The sequence below is a fragment of the Zalophus californianus genome, chromosome 1 (assembly GCF_009762305.2).
Source record: "Zalophus californianus isolate mZalCal1 chromosome 1, mZalCal1.pri.v2, whole genome shotgun sequence".
In the NCBI taxonomy this organism is placed as follows: domain Eukaryota; kingdom Metazoa; phylum Chordata; class Mammalia; order Carnivora; family Otariidae; genus Zalophus; species Zalophus californianus.
The window spans coordinates 14746990-14772125 of NC_045595.1; the positions used below are offsets into that span (position 1 = coordinate 14746990).

Below are 25136 nucleotides of genomic sequence, written 5' to 3' on the forward strand. Positions count from 1 at the left end.
AAGCATGCAGAGAGATGAACAGAGCCTTGAATGCTGAGTGAGCAGCCTAAGCTATCTCCAGCAGGTGATGGAGAGCCACCGAAGGTGCTGGAGCCGAGAAAGTTTACACAATTTCTCATAACAAAGGCTCCTCTGGAGCCGTGCAGGACTCAGCTTGTTGGAAAGTGCTTCTTTTATGGAATCGTGGTCTGTCTCTTCCCACGTGGCAGCCCTTGTGGGGTCCAAAGCCTGCAGGCCAGCGCCCCCTCCCCTCTGGCTGCCTCCTGTCCTGGCTGAACATTGCTGGCTCCTCCATCAAGGCCTCGTGGACCTGGCGCGGCCACCTACCACTTCCCCAGCCCTGTCTGTCTCTCTCATCAGCCCTCAGAGTTGGGTATGTCCCAGTCTCAGACCCCAAAGACTGGAGCCAGCCTGGCGGGGAGACCTGGCTTTAGTCGGCTTGGGGGGAATGGTGGAAACAGGCAGGGTGCCAGCCGAGACAGAGTAGGCCAGGTGAATCTGCCTGCCTGCTGCCTGACCCTTCCCAGGGCCTGGGGTTGGGGTTCTAGGCAGGCCGGAGGGAGGGGCCCCCAGGCAGAAGGGGGGCAACAGACACCAACATTTTGGCATGGAGGCAAGGGAACAACAGAAGCTGCCCTACCCAGGGTCACAGCCGCCGAGCAACACCGGGCAGCCAGCCTCCCGCATCGTCCGTTCCCAGGTCACACTGTCCTCGTCACACCCTGTCCCTGTCCTCCCCAGACACACCCTCCCATGCAACCAGGGACACCTTCTTGTCACCCGTTTGGGTGACGCTGTCACTCTCGGTTACAGCCCTACGTGCAGTCACCAACCCCGCAAAGCGCATGTAGCCAGGCTTGCCCAATGTGCTGGATACCCCAGCCGGGCCGGGCGCTGTCCCACCCCCAACAGCCGTCCCGGGGGGTGGGGGAGGCAGGGAGCACCCCCTGACATGCAGGCCCATGCCCCAGGGTCATGTGACAGAGTGCGCAGCCAAGTGCACCCATGCACCCTGTAGCACCAAACCCCCTCACCGTCTCCCCACATCCGCCCGCACTTGGGGGTGCTCTGACCCCCAGACAGCTGGACTGGCCGAGTCAGGGCTGACGGTAAGCCCTCACCGACTCCCACAGTGCAGTCCCCCCAAGCACACTGGGCCACAGCCGGGCACAAAAGGCACCTCCTGCTCTTTTGCAGCCCTGGGGAGGGCGCGGGCGGGGGGCTGGGGGCTGCGGGGCCTCAAGGTCCCAGCCGCTTTTCCTGGGAAGTCCTGAATCCCTTCCTGCTGACTCAGCCCCGGGGGCCGGCGGCTGGGGGCTGCCAAACCTCAGGTATGTCCTTGAAGGCTGCCCGGTGGGGCCTCCATCAAGGCGTGGGAGGGGGGCTCCTACTCGGGACTCAGCCCTTCCCCGGGGCCCCAGCCTCCCTTCTTGCCCTAGATGAAGGTTGAACTTTAATGGTGGGGCTCAAGGCATAGGTGCCAGCCATGGGGGTCGAGGCTGGCTGCTCATACCTCCAGTTCTTTCCGGTTGAACGTCAGTGAAGCAGTGAGCTTCCAGCCAAGCCAGGCTCCCTCATAAAGAGGCCCTGCTCAGCCCACTCTCCCTGCCGCATAAGGACGCTGGTGTCCCAGGTGGTCTGGGGGCAGTTGGCCTGGCTGCTGATCCTGGGGCCCAGCACAGGGACACACACACATACACACACACACACACACACACACAGCTGTGCACATGTGATGCTATGTGTAGAGCTGTGGATACAAGGGTTCATCATGCATAGACTCAGCCCCCGGACTGGCCCTCACAGAGCCCCATTCTAAAGAGCGAGGCTAAGCCAGGTACAGATATCCCAGCCTGTGGCATCAGGTGTGGGCCAGCAGGAGGGCCAGGGGCTGGGAAAACCAAGAGGAGGGCCCAGGGAAGGTTTTCTGGGGGAGAGAGCAGTTGATATGGGTTTTGACGGGTGAATAGGAGTTTGCCAAACCAAAATCAGATGTCCAAAGGTCTTGTATGCTGTTTTAGAGTTTACTTTTTGTCCATGAGGATTTTAAGTAGGGGAATGACACAGTCAGACAAACCCCAGTTCACCACTTCTTCTTGAAGATACAGCCCATAACCTCAGGGAGCTCTTTAGTCAGATTGGGGAGGCAGAGCCAACTCCAACCAGGAGGGATAGAAGAGACCTCAGGTTTGTGAAGCACCTGCTCTTGGCTTGAATCCCGTTAACAACCCTTAAAGGTTTCCATTATTAGCCCCATTTTAAAGCTCAGGAAACCAAGGCTGAGAGAGAGAAGTACTTTGCCCAGCGTCCTACAGGGAGGCAAGGTAGACATACAGAACCCCGGCCTCCTACCCGAAACTAGCTGCTGACCTGGTCCCAAGATAACCCTAAAGTTGGAAGGACAGAACAGTGAGGCTCAAATGAGCCGGTTTGCCAGGGGTCATGTGTTTGCACAAAAGCTCCCCCTGGGTTTTTTCAGTAAGATCGTCCCTATACCTTATCATTTGGTTGCTGAGAGGCTTTAATGGGGGGCTTTCAGGCAGAGCACGTCCAGCTAGAGGCCCGAGGGTGCTTCTCCTCCCTTCTGGGAGGCCTGGGCCCCTGGCCTTGGCCCCCACCTGCCATCTGGCCCGGCCGAACACAAACATTTGGAAATGGCCGACCCAACGGAATCTAGGTTGTGGTCAGGCTGTGGCTGAAGAAGCCACTGGAAAAACACGCAGTCCATGGGGCCAGGCCCAGCTTACGTTTCACCAAGCAGGAGTGGCCTGCCCGGCGCCCAGAGCCGAGGAATGTTCATTTTCTAGCTCTTTGGAACCTGTCGTCTGAGCAATCCAGCTGCTGGGTGGTGCCACCCTCTGTCTCATGTCATCAGGCTGTGACCTGCCTCCGAGGGGGTCCTTGAAGAATCAAGCCTCTTGGGTTGGCCTCCTCGTCCAGCGGCTGTTGGAGACTCCTTGTCTGCTTGCGTGACCCTGACGATGGGGAGTTCACCCCTTTATGGCTATTATGCCCTACAGCCAAGAGCCTATAAATGGACAGATTTCTCACGGGAAGAAGGGAGGTCAGGCAGCACCCTGCACCTACACCCCTCTGTGGGTCCAACCCCTTCCGGGCCTCTGGAGGACCCCAGGCCCTTTGGGTTCAGTGTGTCCCAAGGGGATGCAAATGTCTCTCCCCAAAATGTGCTCCTTACCCTGTGCCCTGTTTCAGTGCTATCTGCTTGTCCACCTGTCCCGAGCCACACAGGCTGGGCAGAAGGCCCTACACATCCACTGAGCACCTACTGGATGCTAAAGCACTTTACTTACATCTCTTCACTGACTCCTCCCAGTGAGGTTGTTCCTGTTATTGCCCCACTTTACAGATGGGGAAGCTGAGGCTCAGACAGTTAACTTGGTGTCCTGGGGTCACACTGGCAGATACTAGAAGTGGAAGCCTGTTTCTTACTGGCACCAAGATAGGGGACTGGGCAACCTCATCTTTTGGGCTGGGGCATCCCCTGGAGGCCAAAGGGGGAGCTGGTGGGCCCGAGTGTCTCCAGCTTTCCAGAGACTCCAGTCACTCAGCTGCTCACACATCCTCCATGACTCCCATGGTCCCTCTCAGTGGGGTGGGGGGCTCTGGGCGACCCCTTGCTGAGTTAACGTAGGGACCCCTGAACATAAAACCTGGCCGCTTGGGTCAAACCTAGGCCCTGTCCCCAGTCAACCTCACAGACTCAGTTTCCCTCAGTTGAAGAGCTGCTGGCCCGACAACCGAAGCCCTCTGCTTCAGGTCTTATTGAACGCAAGTTGGTATGCAGTAGGTGCTCACTAACTGCAATTATCACCCTCAGTAACGTGCAGGAGAAGGGCCGGGATTTGAGATGGGGTGTCCCACGCAGCCCCAGCTCCCTCCCTCAGCTACTGCCACCCCCCAGAGCTTTGCAGTGATGTTGAGTGGGGGAAGTTAAAGCTCCCCAAAGCACCTAAATCAGGGCCTCAATTTCCCTACCAGTGTCTGAGGGCCTCCAGAATTCCTCCGGGGCTCTGGTGTGAGGGTCTTGAAACACCTCCTGGAATCTTAGGGGAACAGAAATCTTTACTAGGGTTTGGGAATGGGCCCTCATCAGGGCCCATGAGGACTTTCCATCTTGAAACTGCATGTGGGGACCTTGAAATTGCCAAATTGCCACCACCCACCTAACTTGGGCCTGGACATACCTCTGCAACCTGGACGTGGGAGCCCTCTAAATCTTCCCATGGACTGGCCCAGGGAATCTGTAAATTTCAACGAGGGCTTGGGCATAGGGAGCCTCCAAATTCCCATGTGGGGGGGCCTCCAACCCCTTATTTCAAAGATCACACCCTTAGTGGCCCTAGGGGGTTGTGGCCGTTCTTAGAGGTGGGAGACTGGGGTGCAGGGAGGGTTGGAGGGAAACCTGAAAGAGGTTTGGATCTGGGCCCCTCTGACCCCAGGGCCTGGGGAGAGGTTCCGGGGCCCAGGGGCGGCAGCCACCAGAACCCGTCTCTGGCCCTCCCCTCTGTCCCAGATGACCCTTAAGGCTTCCCTGGAGATGGAGAAGGCCTGGGGCCAGGAGCAGAGGGGAGGAGCTTCAGGGCGAGAAGGGGCGGGGTCAGGATCCAGGGGCGGGCCCAACACCCCAGATAGAAGATGAACCCGGGGCTGCGGAGGGGAGGGGCCACCTGAGGGGAGGGGTCAGATGAGGGGAGGGGCCACAGTCAGGGTTGGAAATGGGGCAGATGAGGTCTCTGAGAGCGGGTGGGTCACTGAGGGGAGGGGTCTAGGTGGACAGAGACCAAGTGCCTGCCGGGTCCCCTAACTCTGCCCTGGTCCGGAAGTGATCAAGAAATTAAACCAGAAGCTGCGGGAAACTTCCACCCAGGATCAACGTGAGATGCCTGAAGCCGGAGACCTTCCCCACACACGGAGCCCAGCTCTCCTCCCAGGACTTCCCCATCGACCAGGCAGTCATAAGGTTGAGGCCGGAGAGGGGCAGCCTTGTCTCTAGGGACACACAGTCCACTCTCATACCCGTGATTTCAGGGCAACTGGGGGACCCCCGCAACTGCTGGAATTGCCCCATCTCTACCCCAGAAGATAATGAGGTGCAAGGCAGGACAACGCCCCCAGCATCTCAGCCGCCCCTTGCTAGGCTGAAGTCCTGGGATGCTGGCTCCCCTGGGGAGGAGTCAGTAGGGAGTCAGGGACTCTGAGAGGTCAGGGTCTGGGAAGAAGGGCTGGGAGGGAGTGGGCTGGGAGCAGAAGAGTCTCCAGGAGCGGTAGAGCAGTTAGCCAGGCGCTCAGCGCAAAGAAGAGAGGGCGCTCGGGCAGGCGCTCAGGGCAAAGGCCCTGCGGTGGGAAGGCGTTATGGAAGGGGTAGTGAGGAGGTTGGCGAAGGGAGAGATAACGCCAAAAACGGACCTTGCTGGGCCTTGGGGGGGAAGATAGAGGGGGAATTGGATTCTGAGAGGGAAGCCGGCTAGGTAAGTAAAGAGGCCTGAATCCTATTCACGTTGTAAGGTCGCCCTCTGGCGGCCGCATGGAGAACGGGCAGAGAGATGGGAGGAGTCCACCCTCAGGTTTATTCCGGCACTCACAGCCAGGCCTATCTTGGTCAGACGAGCGGCCTCCTGTGTTCCTGCCTCAGGGTCCCCTTCGGTGAAATGGTGACAAGATAGCACAGACCTTCTGAGAGCGCCCCCTATGTGGACATCGTCCTCAGCGCTTTGCGCCGATGTGCTCACAAGATTCCTACTGAGCCCTACTTTCTATTCCCGCTTCACAGAGACGCATTGCGAGAAGAGACAAGTTGAGTAACAATAACAGTAATAGTGACGAATGAGGTCCCGTTCCTTGCCCTGAGCCCGGCCTTTTACGTGGATCAGCGCTTGGACAGCACAACCACAAGGTGAGGGGTGTCTTATGTCCTTGGGGGAGGCAGGTCTCGGGCCCCCCCCGCCCCCCGCTCTGTGCTCTCTGCAGGGTCTGTGGGCCACGGCGACCCCTGGTGGTCGGTGGTGGGATACAGCGGCTGGACCTCTGACACCCCCACCCTCATCTCCTCCGGGTGCTGTGGCCTCCACTTCCCTCTCCTGATGGGTCCCCTCTCAGGTGAAACCCCTGATCATGCATGCACCGCCAAGCCCCCAGGTTGGTGGGATGATAATGAGCAGGACTGACTGAGAAGAGTGGTCAGAGTTTCAGGGGCTCCAACTCCTGTCCCTACACCAGCCTCTTTGGAATTTTTTATTTAATTTAATTTATTTTTATTTTTAAAATTTAATTTAATTTTTAAAAATTAACATATAATGTACTGTTTGTTTCAGGGGTACAGGTCTGTGATTCAACAGTCTTACACAATTCACAGCGCTCACCATAGCACATACCCTCCCCAGTGTCCATCACCAGCCACCCCATCCCTCCCACCCCCCTCCCCTCCAGCAACCCTCAGTTTGTTTCCTGAGATTAAGAGTCTCTTATGCTTTGTATCCCCTTCTGGTTTCGTCTTGTTTCATTTTTTCCTCTCTTCCCCTATGATCCTCTGCCTTGTTTCTCAAATTCCATATGTCGGTGAGATCATATGATAATTGTCTTTTTCTGATCAACTTATTTTGCTTAGCATAAAAGCCTCTTTTATGCTAAGTTGTTGCAAATGGCAAGATTTCATTTTTGATGGCTGCATAATATTCCACTGTGTGTGTGTGTGTGTGTGTGTGTGTGTGTGTGTGTATACACCACATCTTCTTTATCCATTCATCTGTTGATGGACATCTAGACTCTTTCCATAGTTTGGCTATTGTGGACATTGCTGCTATAAACATTAGGGTGCACGTGCCCCTTCGGATCCCTACATTTGTATCTCCGGGGTAAATACCCAGTAGTGCAATTAGGTCGTATAGTAGCTCTATTTTCAACTTTTTGAGGAACCTCCATACTGTTTTCCAGAATGGCTGCACCAGCTTGCATTCCCATGGAATTTTTTAAATGCAAACTACCCAAGGGTATAAGAAGAAACAAGAGACTGCCTTCCATGCCAACCCCCAGGCCCCTGGTTCCTTCCCTAGAGGCCACGGCTGTGACCTGTGTCTCCTTCCAGAGATATTTGGATAAAAGTCTCCCCCCACCCCATTTCAAAAATGTACATAAACTGTCACTCTCAGTACTCTTTACACTAATGCACCATGGAGGAAAAGTCACTTCTGCCTTTTTAACAGTTTTATAATATTCCACTGCATGGCTGGGGAACAAACCATTGATTTAAACAGTCTTCAATTGACAATTGTTTTCAATATTTTGCAGTTACAAAAAATGTGGCGAGAAATGCATTCATTTTGCGTTTCTCATACACATATATTTGCACACTTGTAGACATGTATCTGTAGAAAATTCTTAGAAGAGAAATTGAGGAGAAAGGTGTGTACATTTTTAATTATTCATATATTCTAGAAAATTGCCCTCTTGAGCAGCTGCATGGATGAGCAGTCCCAAGAGTACTGCCTTCAGGATCACAGGTCTGGTTCTGCCGGTATCTGACTGGGGGCCCCGGGGGCGCGGGTCACAAAGCCTCTGAGCCCCAACGTCCCCATCTGTCGCATGGAGGCACCATCAGCACCCATTCCGCTTGCATGGCCAGCTCAGGGGTGCCGAGTGACTCCTCTGCACTCTTGTAAGACTTATGGCTCGATGATTGTTGTGCGGCCACATTTAGGCGGGTTTTTAAAAAGATTGATTGGTTGATTGATTGATTTAAGAGAGCACGAGCGAGAGGGGCAGAGGGAGAGAGAAACTCAAGCAGACTCCGCGCTGTGCAGGGAGTCTGATTCGAGGTTGGATCTCAGGACCCTGAAATCAAGACCTGAGCAGAGAACACGAGTCGGAGGCTCAACAGACTGCCCCTTTCAGGCGCCCCTAGGCGGTTTTGAATAGCACAATAGAAAATGTTAATAAAGTGCAACTTTATGTGCAGAATTTGAGCTAAGGTATTCGTTCAAATTAAAAATCCCCCAAAAGACCCAGCTCCAGGCCTGTGCCCCAGAGAAGCACGGTCCGAATTCGCGCCGTGGCCACAAGAGGGCGCCCGTGAGCGGAGGCCGAGCCGTGGGAGGGCGGCTGCGCCAGCCCGGGACCCGCCAGTCGAGCTTTGTCTGTTTCCCGGGGAACGCAGGCTTTCGCTGGCTTCCACGCCCGCACCCTCCGCCTCTCCCTCACACCTCTCTGCTGCCCAGACGACCTGTCCTGGCGCATCCCACCTTCTCCCACCGCCAAGACCTCCCCAGGGCTCGCGGCCAACTCGTGGGAGTTTCCCTCCCACGTGGCGCGGCCCCTGGCCATCTTCGCAGGGAATCTCCTCCACACCCGATTGTGCTCCGGGGTCTGATTCTCTCTCGAAGCACTGGGTGGTCCCATCGCCCCACTCAACGCACGCCGCTCCGCCTGGCCGTCACCTCTCCTGCTCCTGAAATCCGGCCTTCTGTCTTCCATGACGTCCTCTCGCGTCCGGACTTCCGCATTTCTCTGTCCTGAACACAACCAAAACACCCAGCTGTATGACAGACACCCCGACCCTGACGGTCCACCGCCGAGCTACCTCCCCCCTGGCATCCCAGCTATTCTCCCTGTGGCTCAGGCCACCCCCACTCCCACTCAACAGCAAGTCAGGTATGTCCCCCCCCCACCCCGCCCAGCCCTGCCTGCACCCTCCCCCACCCCGGGAGACCACAGGACCTGCTGACCACCCCCCCCCCGCCCCCCGCAGTCGGCTCTCTGCTCAACAGCTGGGAGGCCTGTGGAGACCCAGCCCCCGAGGCGCCCACTGCTCGGCTGGCCCCTCTCGCCCGCCCCAGCTGTGTGGGCACCTGGGCCAGAGCCCAGCCTCCCCGGCCCGCCTTCTGCACGCCCGCGGGCTCACCGCCCTACGGTCTCCTCTCAAAGCTACCTTCTCCGGTGGGCTATTGTCATAAAAGGGAAGGAAGCCCTGACACACGCCACAACGTGGTGAACCTCGCAAACCTTGACGCTGAGTGAGAGAAGCCTGTCACAAAAGGCCACGGAGTGTATGATTCCACTGACAGGAAACGTCCAGAACAGGCAAGTCCATAGACCCGGAAAGCAGACTGGTGCTTGCCAGGGGCTGGGGGAGGGGCTGGGGAGTGACTGCTCGTGGGGATCGGGTATCCTTTGGGGTGAAGGAAATGTTCTGGAACTAGATACAGGTGGTGATTTCACAATCACATTGTGAATGTAATCCATGCCACTGGATTCACTTAAAATGGCTAAAATGGCAAATTTTATGTTACATATATTTTACCACAATTTATAAAAAGAAAGGGGGGGCGCCTGGGTGGCTCAGTGGGTTAAGCATCTGCCTTTGGCTCAGGTCATGATCTCAGGGTCCTGGGATTGAGGTGGAGTTGGGCTCCCTGCTCAGCGGGGAGTCTGCTTCTCCCTCTGTCCCTCCCCACCCACTGTGCTCGAAGGAAGGAAGGGAGGGAGGGAGGAGAAGGAAGGAAGGAAGGAGACGGAAGGGAGGGAGGGAGGAAGGAGAAGGGAGGGAGGGGGGAGGAAGGAAGGAAGGAAGGAGAAGGAAGGGAGGGAGGGAGGGGGGAGGAAGGAAGGAAGGAAGGAGAAGGAAGGAAGGGAGGGAGGAAGGAAGGAAGGAAGCAAAAAAGAAAGGGGAAAAAGGCACCTTCTCCCAGAGGCTGGCCCTGAGCCCACCCCAGACTTCTGATCATGTTTATTCTTTTTTTCTCTGGAATGTCATTTCGCTCAAGCAGGCCCCTGGTCTGTCAGTGAATCTCGGGCTGCAGGAAGCCAGGAGGCGGGCTGGCCGGACCTGAGGACTGGCACCTCGGAAAGGGGAGCGAGTCAGCTGCCACCTTCCGGTCGCAGACGACAGAAAACCCAAATCGAGCCTTGCGAGGAGGAAAGCCCAGAGCATGTGCAGGGCTGGTCCTCAGCTGCCACCCGAGCAGACCCAGCCAGGGACAGAGACACCGAGCTGAGCGGCACCGTGGGCCACAGCCGTAAAATGGGAACCAGCTAAACGTTCAACGCCGAGGCCGAGAGGCTCCTGCCTTGGCGCTTCATTCACTGGAGGAAAACCCTGGCCAGGGTGTCAGTGGAGAATGGTAGAACTTCTATTAACAGAAAAAAATACAAACCCAACCCCCAGGGAAGTTCGGAGCTCACCGCAGGCGGAAATCAAGAGCATATGGAATGAGGCGACAGAAGAGAATGGGGAAGGCAGTGTCCGGGGTGCCGGCGCACGAAGGGACACAGGAGAGGACAGAACCGTGACGCCAACACCGCGCCGCGCGGCCCCGCCCCGCACTGCCATCGTCGGGAACAAATCTGGTGTGAACAACATCGACGTGAAAATAAGTCCAAAACTTTAATGGGAGAATTTGTGACAAGTCCTAGAAGAAACAATTCACAGTCTTAGCATAAAATTACTATTAAAAAACCAAACTGAATTGAGAAAATGAGCAGCATCTCAGCCCATTTCAGGGCCCGGCCGGCAAGCAAAGGATGGCGCCTGCTGCCTGCTGCGCTTCTGGGTTTTTGAGGTAATAATCAGCTGCACGCACAGTAAAGACTCGAGTGCCCGCAAACCACGGCAGGCCGCCCGGTCCGCTTTTCTGCTCGTCCCCAAAACTTAATTAGATGCGTCTGAGTTGACAATGCCGGGGTCTCCAGCAGGTGAAGCGGTGGACACTGGGGGGGTGGCTCCCTGGCAGCCGCCCCGGGCCTGAAAGACAGAGACTGAGCATCAGAAGGCCACGGATGGCGCCCCCCCACATCCCCCGAGAAGAACCCAGAAGAGGAGCCAGGAGCCAGCGGAGGGACTGAGGAGCCCTGTTGGGTCACAGCTGGCCTCGCCGCCTGAGCCCTGACGGGAACGCCCTTCCCCAGCACGAAGAGGCCTCCACTGGCCACCTGCCGGGGCTCTGGTCAAGGACTGATGTGGCATTGTGGTGCAGCCGAGGCTTCTGCACATCGAGGGGGAGACAGACCCAGTCCGGCCTGGAGCTGATGACGGTCCCTGAATCATCATGGCTGGAGGCAGTGAGCCAGAAGGGCTTGGAAACCCGGCTGGACGCTGGGTCTGGCTGGGCAGCCAGAAGGGCAGCAGCCACGGCTCCCAGGCACAGGGGCTCTGTCTGCGGTGTGGGGACAGTGGCGGGTACATGCGGTCTTGGGATATTTGTCCACAGGACCCCCCCCCCCAACTGCAATGGAAAACATCATTGAAAATGGCTCTTCGAGGGCAGTCTGCTCCGTGGCGAGGCCTTTTGCAGCCCACGAGAGCAGGACCACTCCCCTTCCCAAGCTGCGCTGCAGGGTGGCTTCTGTCCGAGCCACCTGCTCCCAGGTGTGCAGACGTCACACCCTGCATGTGACCCTCACTCGGCTCCTCCTGAGCTGGCAGGAGGCCACACGAGTTCCTCCTTCCCTTCCTCTCTCTAGTACTTTCCCTTACAGGCTGAGCCCTCCAGCCAGTGCCCTCTACCTCATCGGATCCCACCAGGCCAAGGACCCTGCCCCTCGCCCCTCCCCGCCTCAGCTCTTCCCTGCCACGTGTCCCCTGGTGCTGCCATGGCACCTGCACTTCAGAGGCCAGGGTCAGGTGAGCGGACGGACAGACTGCTGTATTCCTGAGGGAGCTGCCTCATCCCGTGACACGGGGGTGCCTGGCCCCTCCGACTGGAAGTGGCTGGGATGAGCACCGACCTCAGGGGGATACCCTGCCCTCGATGGACACCCGCAGGCCTGTGTTCCGGGAAGGAGGCCGTGGGTGGTGAAGGGACAGGTCCGTCCACAGGACTGAGGGGTGACAGGCTAGTGTCCAGGCGTGGGACTGGAAGCCAAAGGGCAGCCCAGACGTTCCTCGGGTCACAGGGTGGAGGCGATAGCTTCCGGCCAGACAGCCTCAGCCCTCGGGACGGCTCTCTTGAAAGAGCAACTGTGCCCCCCCCAGCACAGGAGGGGTGTCCGCACCAGACCAAGGACATTCCCACTTACTCTGTGGGGAGGATAGGACCCTGCCTCATGGTGCAGGGAAACCCCATCGGGACTTAGGCAGCTCCAGATCTCCTGGGGCTGGTTCTAGGGGTAAGGATGGACCTAGTCTATCAGCTCCCCACCCATCACACCTGAGGCACTGGGCCCCAGGAAGGCACAGAGCAAGATGAGGCTGGGCCATTTGGTGGCACCAGAGCTCCCTGCTCTGCCCCGGTGCTCACGATGGGCTGTAGGGTTACCGTGGCGATGGCACATGCATCGCCCTGCACCAGGTCCTGCCAAATGGCACCAGCAGGCATCCATTCCTGCACCAACTAGGGGCTGCGGGTAAATCAGTGGGGGGGTCAGCCGGCACTGTAGGGTACACTCCTGTGAAGGAGAAGGTGGGCTAAGGCCTTGCCGATGCCACACAACCTTGCATCCGCATGGACACATCTCAGCTGTGCCTGTGACCCTGCATGTGGGCCAGGCCCCGGTGACAGATGGCAGGATGCTGGGGAGGCACCAGGGGCCAGGAGAGGGATGGGGGTCCCCCAATCCTGGCTAGCCCAACACACTGCCTGACACCCTAAGAAAATTCCAGAGGGCATGTCTGAGATGCCCGTGATCCCTGGCTTTTTCTTCCCAGTCACCAAAATGGATCTTCACTCTGGCCTAGCTGGGCCCCGGGTGAGGGGACAGTAGGCTGGCAAGGCCAAGGCACTGATGTGGTGGAGGGTCTGAGCCTAGTAGGGCTCCGTGTTCCAATGGTCGGGGCCTTGTCTGCCTGTCTCCTCGCCCCACTCAGGGTACAGACGCCCGCTGGGAGGGAGGGCTCCTTCCCAACAGCCACAGCCCTTGCCTCGGGCCCACCACTCAGCAGCTACTGGGAGTTATTGAGTCCTGGGACTGGGGGTGAAGGGCACAGGTCTTGGCAAAGCGGGCCCCACAGAGCCATGCCCCTGAGGCCACTCCGCCAACCTGTAGTCATCAAGACAACAGACCAAGTACCCAGTGGGCCCTTCCTCATTGCTGGGACGTCTGAGAGAGCCTTGTGGAGGCTGAGAGGTGGCTGGCAAGATGGCCCATTCCCAGGACCCACCACCCACCTGGGCTCTGCATCTCTGCCCCAACACTGAGTCAGGGACCTCAAGGGCATCCTTGGATTGTGCCCTGAGACTCACCTGGGACCGCAAGCTGCCTCCTGCAGGGGCGGGGCGGAGAGAGGCCAGTGTCTGCAGGGTGATAAGCGCATCCCCGGCACTGGTCAGCGGGAAGGGACCAGAGGGACCTAGAAGGGGTGGGAGGTGTCAGGACAAGTGTTCCAGCCCCAAAGTTACAGAGGCTCCTCAGGTGGGATCTGCCAGCCCCTCAGCCAGGAATGCAGCTCTCACCGGCCTCAGCTCCAGAGAGAAGGTCTCCTGCAGCCCCTTCCTGCACAGCTCAGCGGCCATGCATGAAGGACAGTCCCTGGGCTGGGAAGCCTCACTCACCGGGGCTGGGTGTTGATGGGCAGCTAGCCTGGCTCCCTAGGCCCCCGACTTTGGTGGTGTCGACTGCCATTTTAGTCGTATAAATGGTAGCCTCTTCTTGAAACTTCCCCATGTTCTTTTTATATCGGATTCTTTTGTTGCCAAACCAGTTGGAGACCTGTGGACACACAGAGAAAGAAGTCGCTGGAAAAGCTGACCCAGTAATGAGATAACGTGAACATATGGTGGGCTTTCTCTGAGGTGCCCGTGCTCCCATGGCCAGGAGGAACATCTCTGAGTGGCAACACGTAGCGCTGGGGCCAGGCAAGAGGCTGGGACCGAGAAGCTGGTGCTGACTGAATCGTGGACCCAGGGAAATGGCCACAGTGGTTGGAGGTCACCCCGAGCTGGCCTGTCCTACCAGGTGCTGCTGGGATGGGGGCGGGAAGGAGCTGGAAGGAAACAGCACGTCTGACGTGTGGAGAGCCAAGCGTCCACTCCCTGCAGGGGCAGGAACAGACTAAATTCTGGATTGCTCTTTGGGGAAAGTGAGAGCCAGGGAGCCATGTGTCCCCAGGGACCCAGTAACCCCACTCCTGGGAATTCAGTCTAAGGAAACTTCTCAAAGGATGACACGGACGGATGAACTGACAGGGCAGCGGGGAGGAGCCAAGCACTGAGCTAAGCGCCTGTCACATCCTCGGAGCAGCTGGGGACAGCCGCGGTCACAGCCATCCTACAAGCCAGCGGGCTCGGTAGGTGCAGGAGCCCCGGGGCTGAGTGGGGCTGAGCCCAGCTGACCCCAAACCTGCTCCAGGACCAGGCCAGGGCTTCTCCCTGGGGTTGTTCTCAGCTGCGGGGCCGTCCTGGGCTCTGTGGGGTGCTGAGCAGCACCCCTGGCCTCCACCCCCAGATGCCAGCAGCCCCCACCCAAGGGTTGTGACAATGAAAATTTCCCCTGGGGGCAGAATCAGTGAGCCCCTGGGCCAGCTCCTTCCTATGGAGAAGGGCACAACGGGAAATACTTCAATATCCCAAAGTAAGGCCTGGGGCCCTGCAGTGACGTATGTGTGGTTTAACCAACAGAAATAACAGTGGCAGGGTTTTGATGACCTTTTCTTTTTTGAAAATGTATTTCTTTAATGTGCCTACCCAGGTGCTCCACGTTATCTTCTCCATTGTTAGCCATGAAATGAAAAAGCCCCGTGTGCGCTCCTGCCCCTCGCAGTGTCTCCTCCTGCCTGCCCCCGGGTGTGAGGGCGGCCAGAGCAGCACTTGGTTCCCTCTACCTATGAGGAATGTGCTGGAACGTCTTTGTGGAACTGAGTCTGCAGAGGAATGGCAGCAAGCAGTTTTCCATGGTAACTCAACTGGCATTTTAGGGGGAGCAGACAGCAAGCCTCCCATGTGGGCGAGGCAGGGAGGCTGGCCCTGTTCTGAGCAGATGGGAGACCCAGGGGCTGGGGGAGAGCTGGTCCCGGGCCAGTGTCCGCCCTGTCCATGGGGAGCACCCCAACACGGGCACCTCAAGTAGGTGCGGACATGGCCCAGGCTCTCAGATATCCTCTCCGTCGGTGTGGCCCGGAGCCACCAGCCGCCCCCGCCCAGTCTCTCAGGCCCATCTGGCCGAGCCCGCTGCAGGTTCCGCCCGTCTCCCCGTCCACGGTTTGGCAACCCTGCCCCTTTCTCCCTCGGGCCTCAGCTGCAGCGGCAGCTGATTCTATCTTGAAAACGTCTGTGGCCTCACGTGTGACACCCCTTGCCCTCAGGGTGCCCCCATTACCTTCTCCTTAGGTGAACCTCCCAGCTTGCACACCTGCACCCTAAATTCAGAGTCCCCCCTCAACTGTCAGCCATTTCATGCTATCCTGAGACCTGGTGGACCCGCCACCATGGGGAAGGGGCTCCCGGCACAGAATTCTGCTGCTGGTCAGTGTGTGTGTGGGGTGGGGGGGGGAGTCTTAGGGCCTGAGCACAGAGGAGAAGTCACTGGAACGTGCCTAGTTTCGTTGGCAACTGACCCTCTCCTCAGATGAAGTCTAGACCCAACACCCATCTGCTTTCCAGAGGCGCCAGAGCCTGAAACGAATCGGGCTGTTCCTCAGCTGCACGAGGTGGCAAACAAGCTGCCGCACCTCACGCTTCTTCGGAGCCTTGAGGCCCCAGAGGTGCGCCCCTTGCTTCAGCGCTGGCCTCGGTGCCGAGGACGCCAGAGCAGTCCAGGGTGATGGAAGTCAGGGGGACCGCGACACCTGCAAGGTTCTGCTACCAGGGGGCCCCTGGACTTGTCGCAGCTGGACTTGGCCGGGGCTGGGACACAGTTCTGGCTAAGGGCACGGGCTCTGGAGGCAGCCAGACTGGGCTGGAAACTCAGCCCCTTCAAGTGCACCGTGGGTGATGATCAGTGACCTAGCATTAGCGCCGTGAGCCCTGCTGCCAGAGGCTCGGGGGCTGCTGCCCTGGGGGTGCGGCCTGATCCTGCCTCGTGAGCCGCCTGTACTCACCATTCCCACTTTAAAACCTTCTGAGATGTTTCTTGGGTTCTCCCCTCCGCTTCCCCTCCCTTGCTCCCAATTCCACTGAGGACGCTGGAGGTCCAGACTGCAGGGCCTCCCAAGGCTGTCCAGGTCTCATCTCCAATCTGTACCCCCACCCACCCTCCACGTGGAGACAGATGTTGCCCGGTATTGCACAACCCTGGCCACGCGCTCTGGACCGCTGGAGAAACAATCAAGCACGCATGCATCCGAACTTCTCCCAGTACAGCTGAACTGGTACTCTGGCATGAGAGCTGGTCTATCATTTTCAGTCCTAATTTTGCTCCAAGTTGTTTTTCTCTTCCTGTGCTAACACATGCTCAGCTCTCTTACGCAGCACACGACATCCCTGCGATACAAGTGTGTGCTAGGTCCTGACGGCCAGACTCTACACTCCACTGATGCGGCCTCAGGGACCTCACACTCCACCCACGGGCTCCACACAGTTAATAAACTTCCTTGGGCATCCTCCTCACTGGACACGACCTTCTCCCCCTCCTCCATGCAGGAAGGCCCATCACCTGGGAGACTGTGATGCCGCCCTTCCTGGCCAGCTCTTCTTTGGCTTCTTCGCTGGGGTAAGGGTTGCTCAGATGGGAGTAAAAATACTCATTCAGCACTTCGGTGGCCTGCTTGCTGAAGTTCCGCCGCTTGCGCCTGCAAAGACCCATCTTCTCAGCCTCAGCCAGTGTGCACCCCAGCCTCTAGGGATGCCCGTGTCCCCGTCTGTGATTTCCTAGAGGTCAGCGCTTTTTTTTTTAAGATTTTATTTATTTGAGAGAGAGAGAGCAGAAGCAGGGGGAGAGGGAGAAGCAGACTCCCCATTGAGCAGGGAGCTTGATGTGGGGCTCGATCCCAGGACCCCAAGATCATGACCTGAGCAGAAGGCAGATGCTTAACCCACTGAGCACCCAGGTGCCCCAAGGTCAGCACTTCTGATCGCCTCCCAAGAGGCTGTGTGAGGGCTGCACGCCTGGCCACAGCTGGAGCCCCGGGACAGGCTGGGAGGCCCCCAGAACTTAAACCCAAGCCAGCTGCAATTTGGTTCTTCTTCTTAAGAGCCAACCCTGGGATCACGGGCAGTATGTAGGGCCTGACCTGGCATCGAGGAACCGTGAACGCAGGGTCATCACAGCCTCGCAGGTGCTCTGCTTCAACTGCATCTGGATGGCACTGAACTTGTCGTGGATGACACTGACCATGTGCTCGATCTCCTTGGGCGAGACGGGCCTCATCCTGCTCTGCTCCCGGAGGAGGTTGGTGACATGCGTGGTGAACTCACGGCAGGCCTGGGGTGGGGACACATGTGCCAGCCTGTGACTACCCAGAAGGCTGGCTCGGGGCTCCACGCGGGACCAGCCACCTGCCGCCCCCCTGCAGCTCCCACACAGGCTGGCTACTGAGAAGTGAATGCAAAGGGTTTCCAGCAAAATCGGCCACCTCTGCCGTGAGACCAAGTGCATGTAGTCTCTGGTCTATGCCACAAAAGAAAGGTGGTTAGCGTTCCATGTTTTGCTTTGACAAATGCGCATTCACATGATAGAAACTCTTCCATGCAGAAAGATCACCTGTTCATATTTCTCTAGCTCAGAGTGGTAAATCTGTCGGATCTGGGACAGCTTGGCCCTGTAGTCAGAGTGCTCAAGGCTATTGTCATTTGGACAGCCACCTGGTGTTGCTGTGTTGGCCGCTGCCGCCAATCCTCCCCTTCCTCGCCTCTCCGGCCTGGATACCCCCTCGGCCAGCAGCATGTTATCCAGCCTCATGAGCTGAGCACTGGGGGGACCTTCTTCTTGAATGCCATGGATGCTTAACACTAGATAGGAGAGATGAGACCGAATCAGTGTCCGCTGTCCGAGGGAAAACAACCACAACAGGTTATCGGCACTGGCATCATATCTGAACCCCTGAGGGGAAAGGAAGGCTTCCTTTTATCTGGTAAGAGACAGCAAGTTACCCACTTTGACGGTGATCCAGGTGCCACACAGGAATGCAGTCCAGGGAGTGCATACAGGCCACCGTTCAGCGTAGCCATGTGGGCGGAACTTAAGAGTCCACAGCCAGGCACCCATGGGAGGCCTGGGCGGGGCAGGTTTGGGGTGGCACCGGCACTGGAGAAGTCCGAAGCCCTGAGCCGTGTGTCTAGAAGGGAGGGGAGGGCACACTTCCAGATACTCACACAAGCAGAGGCATGGACATGAATGTGAACGGCAGCCTGGTGTTGGTACAGTGCTGTGTTGGTGTGCATCTGTTGTGATGATGTGTGTCAGGGAGGGGAACTGTTGCCTTAAAGTCAGAGAGGAGGGACGCCTGGGTGGCTCAGTCGGTTAAGCATCTGCCTTCGGCTCAGGTCATGATCCCGGAGTCCCAGGATCGAGCCCCACATTGGGCTCCCCTGCTGAGCGGGGAGTCTGCTTCTCCTGACCCCCACCTCTCATGTTCTCTCTCTCACTCTCTTTCGAATAAATAAATAAAATCTTTAAAAAAAAAAAAAAAGTCAGAGAGGAAAAGCTTGATCTAGAGGGTACCAGAAAAGATGAACTAATCCACTTAGAGATTTTAAACAGAAAAACAAGACATTTGGCCCTAAAACTTGGGAGGCTGGGCCTCAGCTGGGCTGAGAGAGGGGGCCCGTTGGGGGGCAGGGCTCGATTGGCAGGGGAGACAGTGGGGAGAGCTGCCACTGTCCAGGTGGACACAGGACAGCCAGAGGGAGAGTCCCCAGGATCCCTGAGCACCGGATATGGGTGTGAGAGAAAGAGGCCAGGGCAACTCCCAAGTTCATATGGGCAGCGCCACGGACGGCACCACATTCTCCCAAGCACAGTGTGCAGAGTGGCCTGACCCATCCTGAGTCCCTGACCCAGCCAAGCACAGATTCGAGGTAGCTGCTTACTGGGAGGTGGGGATGGACGGACCGGTTTGGGTGGGAGACAGATACTCATGTGTCATCTGCATGTGGTGTGTTTGGGACATCTGTACGTATCCACCTGTGCACGCAGCTCTACTTATGAGAAGTAGGCCATGGCCTCTGAATGCTGAAAAACCAACATAAGGGATAGGCAAAGGAGGAGATGGAAAGAATGATCAGGTAGGTCAAGAAGAACCAGAAGTAGTCACGGGGGTGAAGGGCTTAGTCATTAGGAGACCGCTGTTAACCTCTGTAAAAGGTTAGGGTCTGGTGGGATAGAAGCTGACTAGAAAGCTCCAGAGGACTGTGGGAGCCAGGCAGTGCAGGGAGGGAAAGCCTGCTGCAGGGGCTGCAGAGTGAGGCTCAGAGCCGAGGAGGGTGGTCTTGCAGGAGCTGAATTTTGTTTGTTTCTTCAGTGACAGAAGTGCCTGTGACTACAGAGAAAGAAACAGGTGGACGATCATGGGGGGCGGGGGAGTGGCCCTGAGGGGAGGGAGGAGGCAGGGGACTGGGAAGGAGGTGATGATGTCCATCTAGTTCTGACTTCCCAGAAAAAGTTTAAAGTGTTTTCTTGGGAATAGGCTCCTTTAATACTATCAGCTACTAACAGACTTAAATGTTCAAATGAAAAAGGAGTGGAGCCCTATTAGCAGAGATATTTATGTATCACTTGTCCCTTTCCTGATCCCTGCACAAAGGATTGACCTTTTCTTTTTTTCTTTTTTTCAAGATTTTATTTATTCATTTGAGACACAGAGATAGAGAGAGAGAGACAGCATGAACAGGGGTGGAGGGAGAGGGAGAGGGAGAAGCAAGCTCCCCGCTGAGCCAGGAGCCCCATGTGGGGCTTGATCCCAGGACCCTGGAATCATGACCTGAGCTGAAGGTAGACGCTTAACCATCTGAGCCACCCAGGCGCCCCATGGATTGACCTTTTCTGTCACAGATTTACTTGTGAAAACTGAAGGAGCTCAAAAGCTATCCTTGTAGGAATTTTCTTCATGTGTGGGAACACAGTCCCACTGGGTCACAGGGAGGTGCTTTCTGAAAGAGCTGAGGGAGAGGGACCCTCCATCAGAGCCTCCATCACAACCTTACATAATCTTCAAGGGCACCGGAAGTGAATCTTATTTCCCGTACTCAACCAGGATGGGGCTCCTGGGGTGCACCTCCCCCCCCATCTGGTCCTTGCAGACGCCAGCTACAGCTAAGCGGCTGGGGGTTCCTGGACAGGCCCTAAGTCTGCTCTACAATTAACCTGTACCGCCTGGTCTTGGTACAGGCCCCTGCTCCACTAATCTCTCTTTGCCCAGAGTAGATAATGGATGCCCTCCTGCTCAGGTCCCTCTGTTTTCAAATCCTGTTGATTCTACCTCCTCAATCAACTCACCATCCATCCTCTCCCTTAATGCCATTCCTGGGTCCTGCTGCGCTCACCCCACCCCTCCCCTCCACGATTCGCAGAGGAAATCCCCCTCTCTGCCCCATCCATCATGCACACCTGCAAGCTGAGCACCTTCAAACACTGTGTTCATCATTCCAGTCCTGTTCAAAGACTACAACAACTCCCGGGCACCCTCGGATAAAACCTAGAGTCTGACACCTGGCCCTCAGGGACTTGCCTGACATCCTTCCAAACTCACCTTCGTGAAATTTTCCTCTGCTGGGCCCTGCACATGGCCCTTTGACAGCACAGCAGACACTCTGTTGCTGTATCAGGTTTATTCCGCAGCTGTCCCCCGAGTGCCTATGGTCCAGGAGGGGGACCAGGAGCAGGCCAAGAGGGACACACAGGACCCAGCATGCTCTGATGCCCAGGTTGGGGGAGAGGCTACCTCTTCACCTTCCATTATGGCTTAGTTAAGTTAGGGAAAGGAGTGATCAGGTTGGAACACGAGGCTTAGTGAAGGCATGTGTGTGCACCAGAGGCATGGGCGCACGTGAGGGTAAGTGTGTCTGTGTGTGCCACGTTTGCGTGTGTAACTCTGGGCTCCTGCAGGGCGTGTGGCAGTCTTTCTCCTGTTCTTTACCCAACAGCAGACATCTGGGAGCCCATTACAAGCCGAGTACCATACCGAGTGTTGAAGGTTTTTCAAAATACACCAAAAAAAAAAACACATGGAACTTATCTTTCTCAAATGAAAATTCTCAAATCACAGAGAATACCCAAGCCTTTTCTCACATTTCTCTATAGGTATGTATTGGTGCTGCCTTTTTTGGAGGTGAGTTTTGAAGTGCTGATTAACAATGAAAAAGTGCATATCCTTTGATCTTCAAATTATTGTTCTGAGAGTTTGTCCTACAAGAACATTGACACCTATAGATGCCATATTTACGGGATGCCCACACTACCTCTACTGTTCGTAATTTTGGAAAAACTGAAACCATCCAGATGTCCACGAATAAGGAGACAACATGCCTGTCATACCCCAGGCCCTGTGGTGTTAGCCATGCTATTATGGTAAGCAATCACACCCTACAGGCTTTATTTCTTTACGACTGGACATTTTTGGAAATGTACATATTTGAGTAAAAGCAAAACTTAAAAAAAAAGTGCACTTTGCCCTCCGCCAATGCTCTGCAGCGCAGCTCTGTCTCTCCCTCAGCACCAAGACCCTGTCCTCCCAGGCACTGTAACTGGCCTAATTATGGTCATTAGATACTCATTACCACCAATTACAACAAGCTCATTTCCGGTAGGCTGTTCCAGAGCATCTCAGATGTGCTCCTGGGCACCCTCAAGGGCCCTCAACTGGCGACTGGGAGGCCTCGGGGACCAGGAGCTCAGCTCAGGGACACTGTCTGCTTGAGGCACTTAGAGGAGGAGGTAGGATCTAAAACAAAGCCCCCCAAACCCACACCCAGGCCAACAGCCAGAGTTCCTTCTGTTCCCAAATTACTGAAAGCGATAAAAACCCTGGTAAATCAAACAATGAAAGGAAATTGTGAATATCAACACATTACGTTTGTTTTTAAAGAAGTAATATGGAACTGTTATGGGCTGAACTGCATCCCCCTAGTTCACCCGTTGCAGCCCTAACTCCAGCGTGACTGCATCTGGAGACAAGTCTTGTGAGGAGGTGATTAAGATGGAATGAGGTTGTAAGGGTGGGACCCTCACCCTAGGACAGCGGCCTTCCAAGAAGAGGAAGAGAGCCCTCCCACTCCCCCAAGCTCCATGTGAGTGCAAGGCAAGAAGGTGGCTGTCTGCAAGGCTGGAAGTGGCCCTCACTAGGAACCGAATTAGCTGGCACCTTGATCTTGGACTTCTAGCCTCCAGAACTGTGAGAAAATAAATGTCTGTTGTTTAGGAATCCCCAAGCAGATTAAGATAGGAACATGATCCCAAGTTGTTTTCATTTTTCTCTCCTTAATGGAACAAAGACATGGCTACTGGGGGAGACGGAAGGCTCAGAGGGGAAGCCTCCTTCACCCTGACTGCCCCCATCCTGTTTGCCTATCCCTTCGCCCATTCAGGAGTGCTCTTGCTTGGCAGCAAGACTGTGTTCCAGCTTCCTCCTGTGCCAAGGTAGGAGACTGGAGAGGGCCATCTCCAGGGCCCATACCCACATGGGAGGAAGTCTAACCCATGAGTTGAGCCGCAGAGACCTCAGATGCCCCTAACTGGCCTGACCACATGGCTGTGAATGTGTCACCCTGCAGGCTGCAGCTCCCAGCTGTGAATGGAGCTGCCCTGAGCACCCAACGAGATGGGATGATGCAGGACAGGCCTGCCTGACCTGGAGCTTGCCAGGGTGCAGGACTCAGCAAAACACTGACCTCCCTTCCTCCCTGCTGCCCTCAATGGGCAGGGCCCTAGGCCCTCAGAAGCCTGCCCCCCTCACCCACACAGCGGGGTCTCCACCACCCAGTGTCTGGAAGGATGAAGCTGAGAGAACTCGGAATAGAAAGATGCACTGAAGCCAAGTGACAGGTGGCAACTAAACTGCTTTCTGAGGGGCCCTTGGACAACGGAAAGTCCAAGCCTGCTGCTGGGACCTCATGGTTAGGGTCTGGAGCTCAAGAGTCTTGAGAACATGCTGAGTACCCACAGTCACCCTCATCTGGTCACACCAGTCCCCACATCCATCTGCCCATAGTGCCAGTCTGGAAGTGACAGTACCAGTGTCTTTGCAGTCATGGGTGAGAATAATCATCAGGAAGAAAAGCTTGGGGACTTCCTGCTTCCAGAAACCTTGTGATGTTTTTTTGAGCCCTTAGTGAGGGCTAAGTGCTGGGCATAAGCTGCGGCTTTGGGGTGACAAGTGGCTTCTGCCGCCCCCAGGGAGCTGCAGAGCCTGGGGTTCTCCTGCCAATACATCATGGCAGGAACAGGGCGTCTGGGGCAGACCCAGTGTGGTCACTGAGACCTGGGCTGAGGTTAGCGCTCCTGTCCTCATTCTTGGGATTGAATTGAGCTCGACTGGCTCCAGCTTCTCTTGCAGTCAAAGAAGCAAAGGTAATAAGGGAATTCTACAAGGAATTCTGGCAAAGGGCTCACCCCAGCAATCACCGTCATCTTTTGTGAGAGTGTGTCCTCCCTCACACAATGCCTCTGATATTGGAGAACATAGAAAGGGGTGGCAGGTGGTAAATCATCTTCTGTACCTGGACCCAATTGTTTAAGAAAAAACAACAACAACAACAACAAAACTCAAGGAACTCCAGCTATAGGGAGGTCCCAGGGGCTTGTGGTTGCTCTTTCTGCTTCCGTCACTCCTATCTCTTGGGTCTCCTCCACATCCTTCCCTCAGGACGGACACCAATGGAGTGTGTACATGGGACCCAGGAGTCTTTTCTTATCAGGGTAATTTCAGCTGATAGGCCAGAGGTTTCCCAGACTAACTCCGCACTCACCGGGGGACCCGGTAGACTATGCACACTCCTTGGCGGGCTCTGACTGCAGAGATGAGAGGACCAGCACCTTCCTGCCCCGTCACAGAAACTGGACTGATCCAGACTTGGTCAGTGGCAATTGTTGCTGGTAATGGGCAGTTTCTGAGCCCTAATGCCTGGGTTAAGGAGCCGCTGCTGCGAACACCCCATCAAGCCACGGGCTGGGGCCCCCGCAATGCCCCCAGTGTCCCTACCTGTAGCTGTAGTCCATTGCAGTTCTTCCCTCCTGCAGCTCAGAAAACCTCTGCCAACCCTGCCCTTCTGGAACTGCCCTCCCTCACCCACTTTCCTGCTCCTGGCTCCAGAGGCCGAGTTCCTCCCACCAAGATCTGTAAACTGTAAAGAGCCAGAGAGTAACTCTTTTGGGCTTTGGGGGCCATGGGGTCTCTTGTCACTACTGCTCAGTCATCCTGTAGCACCAAAGCAGCCCCAGACAAGAGTAAACAAATGAGCAGCTGTGTTCCAATAAAACTTTATTTCCCAACGCTATGGTCTAGTGATCTCTGCTCCAGAATAGGCATGTCATGGAGCCTAATATGTACCTGAAGAAGAACCTGTAAGCGTGCAGGTCCAGGTAGGTCAACACGGTTGTATTACTGCCTTCAAATGCCCTTTCCTTGGGGACCCCTCTTGATCCTTCTCCCTTCTAATATGGGTGCAGTCCAAAGGATTTTAGCTTGTTTAGTTCAGTTCCAACCTAGATCAGGACTCCTCAAAAGGTGGCATCTGGGTTTGTCACCTGTCCACGGAGAAGACCATACAGACAGAAGAGGGTGCACATAGAAACTTCTGTAGCAATGTGATGGAGCAATTTTGTCTGTTGAATCGAATGAGACTTTCGGGCTTGTTATTTTGTATGTCTGCTTTATTTTCCCTTTCCTTTTCCCAGAACTTCATCTTGCTTGTATTTCACACTGGTACTGGGCGGTGGTGAGCCAAACCCTCCTCAAGGCCAGAGCAGACTGAGCCTGGGTCACTGCCAGAAGCTCTGACATGTCCCTGAGATGTCCCAGTCTCAGATCCAAGCTCTGGGGTTCCATAGGAACAGTCCAGAAGTGACCCTCTTGGGAGTAAACCTATTTCCTCCCCCATGTTTGCAGGATTCCTGTGTCTCTGCATCATTATTGTCTTCAGTGTTGCAGCAGAGATGGGGCTGTCATCTGGAAAAACCCTATGGAAGATTCTTGGATCCTGGAGATAAGAAACTGAGAGAAAGTCCTGTGTGCAGTAGAAAGGTTCACTCCATAAGCTCCCATCAAGGGGATGCAGAGACGCTAAATGAAGAGCAGGACCACGTTTTAAAGAAGAGTGATC

The 25136-nt window shown here is 56.0% G+C and overlaps 1 protein-coding gene and 2 long non-coding RNA genes across 8 annotated transcripts in view; 2 read left to right on the plus strand and 1 right to left on the minus strand.

The window, feature by feature from the left end:
• The first annotated feature begins 5596 nt into the window (after positions 1-5596).
• On the plus strand, positions 5597-9071 carry LOC113916938. Its single transcript, XR_003518078.2, has 3 exons — positions 5597-5914; positions 7453-8664; positions 8762-9071. It is a non-coding gene; the product is annotated as an uncharacterized LOC113916938 (long non-coding RNA).
• Positions 9072-10617: 1546 nt separating this feature from the next.
• PBX4 (PBX homeobox 4) overlaps positions 10618-25136 on the minus strand; it is a 49559-nt gene continuing 35040 nt past the window's right edge. For 3 of the 6 annotated variants that reach the window (XM_027584215.2, XM_027584218.2, XM_027584216.2), the window contains exons 3-7: positions 17584-17831; positions 17114-17304; positions 16537-16672; positions 13500-13656; positions 11626-13297 (exon numbers count right to left, since the gene is read on the minus strand). In XM_027584215.2, the coding sequence (XP_027440016.2) occupies positions 12900-13297; positions 13500-13656; positions 16537-16672; positions 17114-17304; positions 17584-17831 (1130 nt within the window). In that variant the 3' untranslated portion in view covers positions 11626-12899. Of the gene's footprint in view, positions 10754-11625; positions 13298-13499; positions 13657-16536; positions 16673-17113; positions 17305-17583; positions 17832-25136 lie in introns of those variants that run through there. The other 3 variants (XM_027584217.2, XM_027584220.2, XM_027584219.2) reach the window with 2 other exon arrangements.
• Positions 11528-16458, plus strand: LOC113916939. The gene is made up of 3 exons (XR_003518079.2): positions 11528-11632; positions 13649-14233; positions 14635-16458. It is a non-coding gene; the product is annotated as an uncharacterized LOC113916939 (long non-coding RNA).